Raw genomic sequence first — 12580 nt, forward strand, 5'->3', positions numbered from 1 at the left:
AATCACCGTCACTCAAATCATTTAATTAAACCAAAAAAGTGATTAAAATTGTTCAATAAAGGGGCTTGTTTGAAATATCTTATCCCACAGTTGTTATAACCAACGTAACATCCAAGCATTTTGTGATTTTCTGTCAAGAGTAGCTATGTCCTAAATTATTCCAAAATAATATCCCAATTTTATCTGCGACGTCAACTATGTAATCAAAACTCACAGATTATAAATGTAAAATAAAAGGGTTGTGTTAAAAATAATAAAAAATAATTTGATAGTGCATCATAATATTTCAAGGCTGTACTGTAAGTTGGAGTCCTTGAAAAATTATTTATTTCTCACACAATCTCATGATACCCAGGTATCTATAATAATGTGATAACCGCCCAGTAACACTATTGTCTCTGTCTCAAAAGAACTGTATCATTGCAGTAGGTGATGTTTGCTTCGAACCTTTAGTGAAGTGTCTTGAGCCAATTAAAGAGATATTGCACTCAATAAAAGTCTAGATTCAATATTTTTTTTTAATGAAAGGGGGAAAAAATGAGCCCCCTCCACCCCTTAAAAAAAATAACACCATGAAACTAGTTAAGAAGAGCCATTAAGCATTATTATAAAGAAAAAACATCATGTGATTGTGACCACAACATCAATCCAGTATCCTGTTGGGTTGAATCTGATGCTGAAAAAGGAACTTTAATCATATATTAACTTAACCCAGGCTCGTATTTTTGTCTGCAAATATCATATTTTGCATCTTAACCACCACATAAGAATTTGAGACAGTGGGTCACAAATATTGTTGATAATAAATCGTATATAATCTTACTCTAGAGTCGTTTTTGGTGCAAACGGATCTCCGGCAGGATCTTCGATGTATTCTGCTGATTTTGCTTGCTCCTCATCGTTGTAAATTGTAATGCTAGGTTCGCTGTTTTCCCTAATCCCTATCTGAACGTCACTGACGTCTGCAGATTTTACTGGTGACCCAGAGGAACTTCCATCTTTGTGGTTGTCACTGACAGTTTGGGAACCATTTTGCCCGAATCTCTCATATGAAGACATATTTATGCTACTAACTAGGGCATCTAAAGTGGGGGTGGATGTGTGATGTTCTGAAAGACTGTCGCCCTTTCTGTTCAGCCAATGTAATTTTCCATCACCTAAGGAAGATAAATGTAAAAACAAATTTCAAATTATTAGCAATAAATTGATAATTGTGAAGACAACGACAATGATGATTAGAATTACAGAGTGTACCTAACTTATTCATCATTGTGCGTGACAAAACTGCTGTATATAAAATTATTATTATTATTATTATTATTATTATTATTATATTATTATTATTATTATTAATTATTATTATTATTATTATTATTATTATTATTATTATTTTATAGAGCCAACATATCACGTGAACTCTAGGAGCTTTGATAATGACAATGATGGTGATAATAATAATAATAGGAAGAAGAAGAAGAAATAGTAGTAGTAGTAGTAGTAGTAGTAGTAGTAGTAGTAGTAGTAGTAGTAGTAGTAGTAGTAGTAGTAGTAGTAGTAGTAGTAATCATAATAGTAGTAGTAGTTGTAGAAGAAGAAGAAGAAGAAGAAGAAGAAGAAGAAGAAGAAGAAGAAGAAGAAGAAGAAGAAGAAGAAGAAGAAGAAGAAGAATGATGATGAAGATGATGATGATGATGATGATGATAATGAGGGAGGGAGGATGAGGAGGAAGGGAGGATGAGGAGGAAGGGAGGAGGAGTAGGAGGAGGAGGATATTCAGAGAAGAAGGACAATTAAACATTTTCCTAATAAAGAGTTATTTCTGACCATTGTTTTATTCAAGATTTGTCTTGGAACGAGAATTCAAAGTTTTTATGTCACGGTGACACAAGAGACACATACTTTTCCTCCATCTACTTCAGCGCTCATGGTGTTGTTTCAATACTATACATGGTGTCATTCATACAACATGGAGAGAGCTAATTGTTATTCTTATCAATTATGTTTTTGTTATTTTGTATGTTTTGTGCACGGATCATGAATGTCGTATCTATGGTACGGATCAACTAACCCGAACAACTTGCAATAAGTTGGATAAAAGTAAAAGCAACACTAATCAATAATAAAAATAATATTATGTTTTTTAACCCCAACATATCAATGTAGCACAATCATACATCTTGATAAAAATCATATTAAACACAAATTCAATAAGTTTTGGACAAGTAATTTAACACCAACCGGATTGCGAAAACTTGGAAAAACAAGAGAGTAAAGGACGGGAAGTCCAGGAAAAGGGGGTGGATCATTTTCTGGCTCAGGTAGTAAAATTGCGAAATATATATATGCACAAAAAAACAAACAGTAAATATAACAGATTTGAGATATAAAGATAAGAATAAGTAACTGTTTAAGCACTTACATCTATTTTTGATTTGGTTACAATTCAGAGACACAATATAATTGAGCTCAACAAAAAGGGCAAGGTTTTAAAATAGAAGTAATTTAAAAAATCGACTTTTTAATGAATGAAAGATTGACTTAACAACCTTTGACCCAGAAAAAGGTTAAGTTTTGATTGAATCCATGGTTTTGATTGGATACTATTTTAAAAGAAATAAAACAGTAAACAATAACTGGAATTTTGTCTTTTGTGGTACATTTACTTTATCAAGACTCCATTATACATATATTCATTTAGTATTAAGTGGATACAAAGGTATACTACACTTTAAAAATAGTATAATTTTTTTTTCACAAGCGATAAAAGGAAATACGAGTTAAATGTCAGCATTGAACAGCTGATTTCTCTGACCAATCAGAAGGAGGCTTATTGAGATGAAGTAATTCAAAATGGCGGATAAACATACATACGGATACTGAATGCTGAGGTTATTATTCTATAACTTTTGTCCCAAGTTCCTACAAAGTCCGTATAAAAATTAAGGAAAGCTTTGACTCCTTCTTTTGAATGGTGAATGTGAGTATCTTTTATGTAAATTCTACCACATGTAAATTACTTTCATGGATTCATTAGTATTTTTTTGCTCGTCGAATTACAAAAATTACACGGGTAATTTCTCGCACTGTTGTTTCGTACTGCTGACACTGACTCTGCACGACACTGACACTGTGAAAGTGAAATTGAGAAGTTGGAGCTGTTGCCAATACATAGATGATGTCTTAATTAAATAGAGAAGGATCAATTAAAAGTCACGAGTAACTCTTAAGAATGAAACTAATTACAGTCAGGTAGGAGTAGGAGTAGGAGTAGGCAGTTTAGTAAGCAGCAGCAGTGGCAGTCAAATTTTGACCCAACTCGCCCATAGGAAAGTTGTGACCGAAAATTGCCGTTCGCGTTTTGGGGGGTTCAATTAAAGATGCATAACTTCGTTGTAAAGAGGAATATCGCAGATATTTTGATATCATTATTTTCGTCTTTCAATTTCCTTTTAAATGGTGCCAATTAAGGAAAAATCCATTAATAATTCCAGAAGTTATATGAAGTTAAAATTTGGCAATTTTCAAATGCATTTTTTTTTTTATTTACCGCGTGTGTTTTTAAAATTTAAACGCTTGTTTTTAGAATAACATCTAAACTTTATTCATGCCAAATTTCAGGGCTCTATATCGATGCGCAGACACCTTTTAACTCTGCGCCGAAATGCCTTGTTTACATTATCTTCTCATCATGGCTGCCGGGCAATATCGATATTCATATCGATATTTTAAATTTAGTTATGTATTATGTTAAATTTAGTCCATAATATTTTCAGTACTATTATTTGCTATGTTTTTATTTTGAATACATACTTTCCAACTTTATTTATAGGCATTTTATAGTTTTTGTTTTAAAAGTTCGTATATTTCTTCTCTTTGTGAAATCCGATATTAATAATATCGATATTTTAAAAATACCAATTGCTTTAATTTAATTTTATTTTACTTTGCCATCAAGTCATCAAGTTTCTTTCCCATATGTTTAGATATGTTTATCATTTGTATCCATATTCTAAAGGCCTTAGCCTTAATAATTATTATGGTAAGAAGTTCTATTAGTTTTGACACCCCATACATTGAGAGAGAAGGGGGGAGGGGGTGGGGGGATAAAATTATATTAATTGTCAGTTCAAATGATGTAATAGCAATAAACCCAAAGTGGTTCAGCAGAATTTTTTAAAGTATTAAAAGCCAGAATTTTCCTTCTAATTAGGTATAATAGGGAATCTGTTTCAATTTATTTGAACTTTTTCAATCTACCATTTTATTTATATGCAATTAAATTGCCATAGGTAAATATAAACTCATTATGTCATTACACAACATGTTTATATCTTTTCATTTAAATACTCTCAAACCCTTTTTTATTCTCTATGTATTAATTAGAAGAGGGGATTATTTGCAATTGTTTCAGTGAGATATTGGGGATAAATCCAAAAGTGATAGAGCAAATTGTTTCTTACGTCTAGCCGAGTTTTTGATTATGTAACATTTGCGTCATATTATGTAATAATGTGTTAATTTGAAATGTTTATCTTCCTCTTTATTAATGTAAATGCATTGTCCTCGATAAGCCGAACATTTTGGTATACAATATATGATAAGAACTCCATATTGACTGTTTTAACCATTTTTTATTAACATCACGCGATTTCAGTCACAACTTTGCAATGGTAATTTTGGGGTAAAAATCGGTCTGAAATTTCAGACTTTGAACTGCCGTAACTACATTTCTAATCAAGATACAAACAAAATTCAAACTGTTTTGTAATCTGTGTTGCCAGCTCTTTCATATGACATTGGTTTCAAGTGTGTGAGGTACATTTAGAATTTCTCAAGGCCCTAGCCCAAACCCTTACTCATTACTCTATCCACTACAACTACATCGTGTTTTCACTATCACTATCACTGTCTACACTATCACCACGAATGAAGTCTAAGTACACGCCATACAGTGCTATGAAGAAGGCCCCGATTTTAATCTACGAGGCATCATAATTAATAATTTGGGAGGCCTTCCGAAAGCTCCTACTGACTGACTTAAAAAAGTTTCCCCCCTCCCAAACCCCCTACTAACTACTAGTACTAGAACTAGAACATTATAAAAAAAGAATACTGGAGATGTAGGAGCTTTAGGAAGGCTTCCCAATAATTTTAAGTATATTGTGTAAGCTGCAACTCTTCTGAATTCTGATGTGTTTACCATATTATTATCTGATAAATTTGCTATGGAAGGAGCTATTTGGACTCGAGTCTGAATAGTATCCGTGGCTATTCGGACTCAATTCCAATGGGTGTGCGCAAACACAGGGGGACACAGTACAGGCTGTGGGCAAAGAGAGTGACTGATAGAAGCAGAAGAATTCAGAGGAAATTCTGTTTTGCTCATATCAGTTTGACTCAGTTGATATCTCTAGCTCAGACTTTAGGATTGTTGTCTCTAATTCCTGATTTTATTTGGACATCGTGTAAAGTTGTTAGAACAGCTTTTTCTTTATACCAATTACTTTGACTGACTTTTGTTCCTTTTGAAGGATTTTCTCTTTAATTTCTACTTATGGACTTCCAATTTTTCGATGATTTTGTATTTCTCACCAAATATAGTAGAAGTAACTATACCATTATTATTTTCATTTGCATCAATTTTATGGAATTGTCAATAATTAAAATTACAATAAATGTACGTTTAAAAAAAAATCCAACATATATATTGCCATGGGAGACTAGGATTAGGATATTCTGACTTGAGACTATGATGACTTTTTGATAGCACTTACGCATTGGAGTTTGAGTCCGAATACCCATTAGAGACTATTCAGACTCGAGTCCGAATAGCCTCAGCCATTTGCTGGTTATACAATAAGACTGTTACTTTCCAATCTATTTCAAATTCTAATTTTAACTACTTGAATGTGATGCACTATAGGCGTAGGCTGACTGCGATGCGGACAAATTCATCCTGTAAGGTGATTTTTCTTTTCAGTTGTTTACTACTCGAGACAACTGACAAGTCTTTCTCATTTACAAAATTGAATCTGAATTGAAAATGGCTGCTTTTACTTTTACTATTCCAATGGACGTTTGAAGCGAATTTAAGGCAAAAAGAATAGTTTTGAAACCAAAATTTGCCAATGCAAGTTGGGAAGAAATTTCATTTCGGAAATCACAGCCCGACCAATTTAAAAGATTCAACTGTTTTATCTAATATCTTTCAACTTTTCTATTTTTTTGGCGATTTTCTCATAAACTGGTAAAATGAAATGTGCCACTTTGGCTTTTCTGAATTCAAATTAATTTTTTTTAATTTATAAAAATGGAGTGAGTTTTATGGCTTGCCAACACTTCATGCACACAGAACCTCTCATAATTGAAAGATTTCGTGCAGTGAGTTATCCAGACTTTGTGTCATTTTAAGTCCCTGTTCTGATGCACTTCAAAATTTTTGCTCAGCAGTCAAGTGGTTAATCCCACTGATTATTATGTGAAATGCAGTGTCATGAATCATACAACCATGGCTCTAGAAAAAAAAGCTGCAGCTTGCTGGTATTTTAGGCCTTATTTTTCTCTTTACTTTGTGGGTCATCCAAATCATTGACATCTTCCCTTTTTCCGAAACTGCATTAAAAAAAAAAAATTTATGGATGGATTTTTAAAGCATTTACTGATTATTATAGAGATAAAAATTTGATTCTTGTAACTTAATATTTCTCTAAAATGGAACTTCAGGCTGAGACTAAGATCAAGTGACCAAGTCTAAAACTAAAAAACTCAGTAGGTATATATCAAAATGTAGTTAACGTTAAATAATAACTAGGCCATCGGGGTATCAACTCAAACCTTTAATATAGATATTCCTAATGAAATGTGGACAGTTTTCAGTCACATTTACTGGATTTTCCTGGACCAACGGCAATCTTTAAAAGCATTTCATTAGATAACGGGAATTGATTTATCTTCATCTTTAAATCTGGTTCAGTTTTTTAAATGTTTCATCACAGAAATTGTTATGCACATGTTATATTAGTTTTTCGCAGATGGAAAACAAATGTCATTCTTTAAATCTCATTGATTAAATAAAATATTTTAATTTCTCAAAAGCAAACCATAATTGGGGAATAGGAAAATATGTTATAAATTGATTATAGATATGAAACAAGATTAGATGTTTTATATATATATATAATATATATATATATATATATATATATTATATATATATAATATATATATATATGTGACTATGATGACAGATCTTATTATGGCACCGGCTCAAGTATGTTTCACATATGGAACAATTGGCCACGACCTTTTATGCCAATATAATTTCCTTCCCCTCTCACAGGTACATCATGTCTTCAAACCTTGATGGCGACAACAAATTACTTCAAGCTGAAGTTCAAAAGCTTGAAGCCAAATATGCAGAAAACAACGATCTCCTCCGTGCAGACCTGAAAGCCCACGGCTTTGGTAACCTCCCATTCTCTGCCCAGACAAAGAAATTGTTGGTCAGGAAACTAGCTCAAAAAAATCTTCAAAACTGTAACTTGAACCATTTGAGCTCATTTTCTCCCAAAGGTATTCTTTTATTCTTTGTAGCTTTTTGCTACAGTGGTATGATACTTGGCTTCTAGTCTGTAGAAGTAGAACCCTTGGTTTGCGTCCCACTGTGAGTGAACTGAGATTGAGTTCTTGAAAATGTCTCTTTACTTGCATTTTCTCAAGGTGTAAAATGATGATAATCTTGTATCTTTATTTTTAAAAATATAATATTGCCTTACAGATGTATGTCTTGTCCTGCATGTTCTGTGTTGCTTAACACTTTTGACCCTTTGTAAAGCCCTTTGAATACATCAGGAAGATGTTGTGCTATATCATAGCTCACATCTTTAAATTTCATAAATAATAATTAGTTTTTTAGAATAAATATTTTTCTTTTGTGCAGATGTACTGAAGTGGTAGGGGCAATAAGGCATTTCACAGTCAGTTGGAGAATCTGGATTTGTGTCATGCTTTTGGCATCTTGTTTTTACTTTGAGCAAGAAATTTAATTCCTGTGCATGTTTCTCAATTTTTAGCACCGATTGGGTGCCTGGATTATTTCTGTATAATAACCCCAAATAAATGCTTCTCGATATATTAAAAACTAATTTAAACATATGATCAGCTCTTTGATTGATAGCATTTACCGTCATGTTTGTGATAAAGTTTTAATGGCAATAGTAATAAGAATTATTTTCCTGCTTTTATTTTCTAGATGCAATGTATTCCAAGAGTTTCTCTGTGGAAGAAGAGTCTTCATCAGAATCAAATTCATCGCTGCATTCAGATGACCCAAATAAAACATTTTATGCTTTGTGCATTCCGGGAGAAGGTTTGTTGTTTGGTTATACATTTTCAGTATTTGAAAGAAAAAAGAACTTAGATTACTGATGACAATTATGTGGTTATCATTCGAAATGGATGTGAGGATCAGAGCATTCTGGATAATACATTGTTGTTTTTTTTTCACAAATATGTTAAAAGTACCTTAAGAAGGCTGTATAGATAAACAGCATCCTGTATGCATATGCTCATTATCCACCAATATAACTATATATTGTGTTGTAATAGGCTTAAAAAGCATGGTGATAAAAACTGTGGTTCATTGCGATATGATTTCATAATGGATATTTAAATTCTTTTATTTATAATCTTATTCCATCTTAACCCATGGTGCTGGATTCTATCTTTATTTTTCCAGCATGAAATGGGAAGTATCAGTTGCTTTCTACACTCTGAATAGGACTTTTTTTTATCTATCATAGAACTTTCTACCAAATCTAATTTCAGAGTAAGCTACCCACGTCACTTTTATGTGGGCATAAAGGTTAGAAAAAATTCCAGTGTCCATTTGAATATATTGCTTTGTGTTAGTAATTAGGTGCAAAGCGTTCTCATCCATAGTCTCTTTGATTGGTACCTTCCTGTGTGGGAATAATAGATATGTTTCTCGACTTTTTCTGTATTGAGCTATTCAGATAATTATCAATATTAGTGATTCAGGCATGTCTACCATCCCAGATTTTCTTGAAAGTACGGGTTTTTTTGTCCCAGAAAAAAGAAAATGTTGTAAGCAGGAGGGAGGATAAAATAAATAAACTTTAAAATAAAATAAAAACATAAAATTTCCTTCATCCCATAGGGGAAATTTATCTCTAGCGTCTATTCCAAGGGAAGACTGGAATAACTCAGGTGTCAGCCGCAGTGCAGCGCCGCAAATTGAGCTAGGGGGCGGTGACTTGCTCAAGTCCACACAGCACATCAGGTATTTGAACTCGGGATTTCTTTTGGGTATGAAACAAAGACCATAACGCTGAGTCACAGTGCCCCTGAGGTCAATGACTGAGAAACATTATTATTCTACCTCTCATATTTTAAAGTTTTGCCATCAGATTGGTAAGTACTTCTTCCATTACCATTGTAACCATATTATGCTTTTGATATAACAGGTCTTATTAAGACTTTACTATTGCCCGACAACACACAGGTTTCTGAAATGTGAGGTTTTATCTTTAACATGTTTCTAAATTTGAAATTTAGGGTAGGCATGCATAGAGTAATTGACTTAGGATGTTTCTTCTCTTCTTTCAGATGATCAAATTTTGATTGAAAGTGATTTTTTATCTGTCCTGAAGAAGATGAAAGAATATAACAAGAAAAAGCCAAGAATGTTGTCATTTTCCAGTTATTTTGATGCTGTTGCTTTTGCTAATAGCACATCTGCTAATGCTGTATGTCAAGGCAGTTTGATCAAATCAACATTTCCTAAGGTGAGGGTATTATAGAAGGGCTTTTAAAATTGATATTGTAGTGATGAATTGTGAATTAGTGCATACTGTAAATGCTCGCACAATCTTGAATATATAATGATGATATGCGAACTACTCAAGAGAGGTTGCTCATTTTTAAGTCATTATGCTTTGATAGTCTTGTGTTTGTGTATGTGAGTACTACTACGAAGCTGCTAAAAGCTATGGGCTGTAAAAAGAATTGAACAAAAATGAATAAAACAACTTCAGAATAGAACAATTATTATTATTAATATTTTTATTATTATTATTATTATTATTATAGTTATTATAAAACACAGTACGTTTCATGCTTAAAATACTTCTTCCGTTAATCTGTTCTTTTTAAATAAAGGTTTGGGGATCAACATTATTCCGTACAGCCAATGTCAAAATTTTATCATCGAGAACTAAATTACTGACAAATCTTATAAAACTATTTTTTACAGACTGATATACGAGTAACTTGCAAACCTTTTTTAATCTCAGGCTAATTCTATAGCCAATATGGTAGGATAATAAGTAAAAAGATGAGTGTTTGTGTGTAATAGTCTTTATTTGCCCGCAAATATTGCGGGTTCTCAACTAGTAATTAAAATGGTAAAAAAGACAACAGAAAATGTCTCTGAATATCTTAATCTTATGTGAAGTAATACTTTTGTTTTTTATTTGTTGGCTGAGGAGGGTTTCAACCCTGTAAACATTCTGTGATGATTATTATGTTTTTTCTTTTTTTTTTTTTTTTTTTAAAGCTGTCACATTTATTTTTGTTCAACAATGTTTGCATATTTTGTGACTTTCAGGAGAAAGCAGAGTTGGAAAACAACGAGTCTGTGCCATTTCCCTCTGTGACCATCCCACAGCTGAATGCCTTCAGGATACACCTAGAAAGAGGAAACATTTCTTTGGCCGGTGAAATGATCTCTTCTAATCCAAGGCTTCTCATCGGGACTGGGGACCTGCCCACCATATTGAAGGTACCATTTTTAGTGTCAACTTTCATTGCATCAATTTATTTATTTATTAATGCCATTTTATATGCGAACTACAACCTCAAAATGGTAATATTTTGCGTGAATTAGATACTGAATATTGAACTCAAAATCAACCATATCATTAGGCTATGGGAAGTTTATATCATGGCTCATAGAAAGGACTGAATCTAATTTTTAAAATGTCCTTGCTTCAGAGCCATGAGACCTACAAGGCCTGAGTTTATCTCTGTAGTGTGAAATGGACAATAGCAATTGCTAGCTACCCTTTTGGATTGGATGCTAGTTCATCACAAATTATTTTCTGCGAAATCTAACAGATCCAGCTATTGAATTCGTCCAAACCGACTTCCATCTCGTATGTGCAGCTCTTTCCGTAGTCAGGGATTCTGCATACAAGGGTTGCCGGGACTTATTTCGGCTCGAAACGGGGGCGCCATCCATTATGCACTTCAGAGGGGTATCCCCATTCCCTCTCTCTTTGATCTTACTCAGCCAGTTTCCCGTAATCGTCTCCCTCCGGACATCGGGGGGCTGGATCGCTGCCATTATCGGGCCCCATTCTCTAGGAGTTGTTGCTAGCGTTCCTGACACTATGTGCATCGACTTGCGAAGTTTTACATCCACCTTCTCAACGTTTCTGCTTCTACCCCACACTTTTTTGATGTGTTCATCTTCAGGTACCACTTGTCGAAGTAGGATTTGAGTCTGGTGAAGTCCTCGCTGAGTACGCTCCCGAGACGGGTCCACACTTTACTCTGAGTAACGAGTGCCCAGTCGTCCGCGTATCCCAGCCTCAGGGAGGAAGTGTTTGGCATATCGCTAATGTAAAAATTAAACAACATTGGCGCAAGTACCAACCCCTGAGGGACCCCATTCTTCAATTTCCTTACTTTGCTTGTGGCGTCTCCCAGCGCGACGTGGAATTGCCTTTCCCCTAAGATCGAAGAGAACAGCTTCAAGGTCTTTTTGCACCTTATGATTTTTGCTAGTTTGAGCATCAGCCCTTCGCACCAGAACCGTATCGTACGCCGCTGATAGGTCTATAAAGACAGCACCTGTTTGCTGTTTTCTCTCGAACCCATGCTCAATATGCTCTGTAAGGGCAATGGCCTGCTCCGTGGTGCACCTCCCTTCCCTGAAGCCCGCCTGCTCGGGTGGCAGGGCAGTGTCTAGGACCGGCCCCCATCTGTTTAATAGAACACGCTCCAACAATTTGTAAAGACAGCTCAGCAGAATATGGGTCTGTAACTGTCGGCCTCCTTCCACACTTGTGGAAGCTTTCCTTTTGCAATGACGTCGGACATTGCCTCTTCCAGCCAGGCCTTTGCCCTAGGGCCCAGATGCGTCACCATTTCGGAATATACACCATCTATCCCTGCTGCTTTGCCGTTCTTTACATCGCTAATGGCTGCACCCACTTCTCGGGGTCTGAACGGGGTCGTCCAGTCCGACTCCTCCACAGGTAACGAGTCCAAAATCCTATGGTACGCCTTGCGGACACCGCGCTCAAAAGCCTGATTAGGGACCCATTTGCTACAGTTCTTAATGTTCTTGGCAATTGTGTCTGCCTCACACTCCCGTGCAGCCTTCGCGTAATTCCGGTCCGGGTCCAATTTCTTTATCAGATGCCAAGCGTGGCAGCTGGAGTGTGTAAAGTCGGGACTTTCCACAGTCTCCTGCCACCGTTGCTTCCTTCCCTCTGCCAGAGACTGAAGTAGTCTATCAGCTACGTCCTGGGACTGGGTCTGCTGGTACTCTTTG

At 34.9% G+C, this 12580-nt stretch overlaps 2 protein-coding genes across 2 annotated transcripts in view; one reads left to right on the forward strand and one right to left on the reverse strand.

Annotated features, from left to right (window-relative positions):
* LOC144970693 (uncharacterized) overlaps positions 1 to 12580 on the reverse strand; it is a 108285-nt gene that overhangs the window by 12378 nt on the left and 83327 nt on the right. Inside the window, exon 3 of the mRNA XM_078910594.1 lies at positions 824 to 1157. Coding sequence (XP_078766720.1) covers positions 824 to 1157 — 334 coding nt within the window. The remainder of the gene's footprint in view (positions 1 to 823; positions 1158 to 12580) is intronic.
* LOC144970692 (uncharacterized) overlaps positions 2822 to 12580 on the forward strand; it is a 106838-nt gene continuing 97079 nt past the window's right edge. Inside the window, exons 1-5 of the mRNA XM_078910593.1 lie at positions 2822 to 2977; positions 7340 to 7572; positions 8252 to 8368; positions 9628 to 9806; positions 10628 to 10801. Coding sequence (XP_078766719.1) covers positions 2976 to 2977; positions 7340 to 7572; positions 8252 to 8368; positions 9628 to 9806; positions 10628 to 10801 — 705 coding nt within the window. The 5' untranslated portion in view covers positions 2822 to 2975. The remainder of the gene's footprint in view (positions 2978 to 7339; positions 7573 to 8251; positions 8369 to 9627; positions 9807 to 10627; positions 10802 to 12580) is intronic.

The sequence above is a fragment of the Berghia stephanieae genome, chromosome 4, assembly GCF_034508935.2.
Source record: "Berghia stephanieae isolate SIO BIC M18660-M18661 chromosome 4, UCSD_Bste_1.3, whole genome shotgun sequence".
Taxonomy (NCBI): Eukaryota; Metazoa; Mollusca; class Gastropoda; order Nudibranchia; family Aeolidiidae; genus Berghia; species Berghia stephanieae.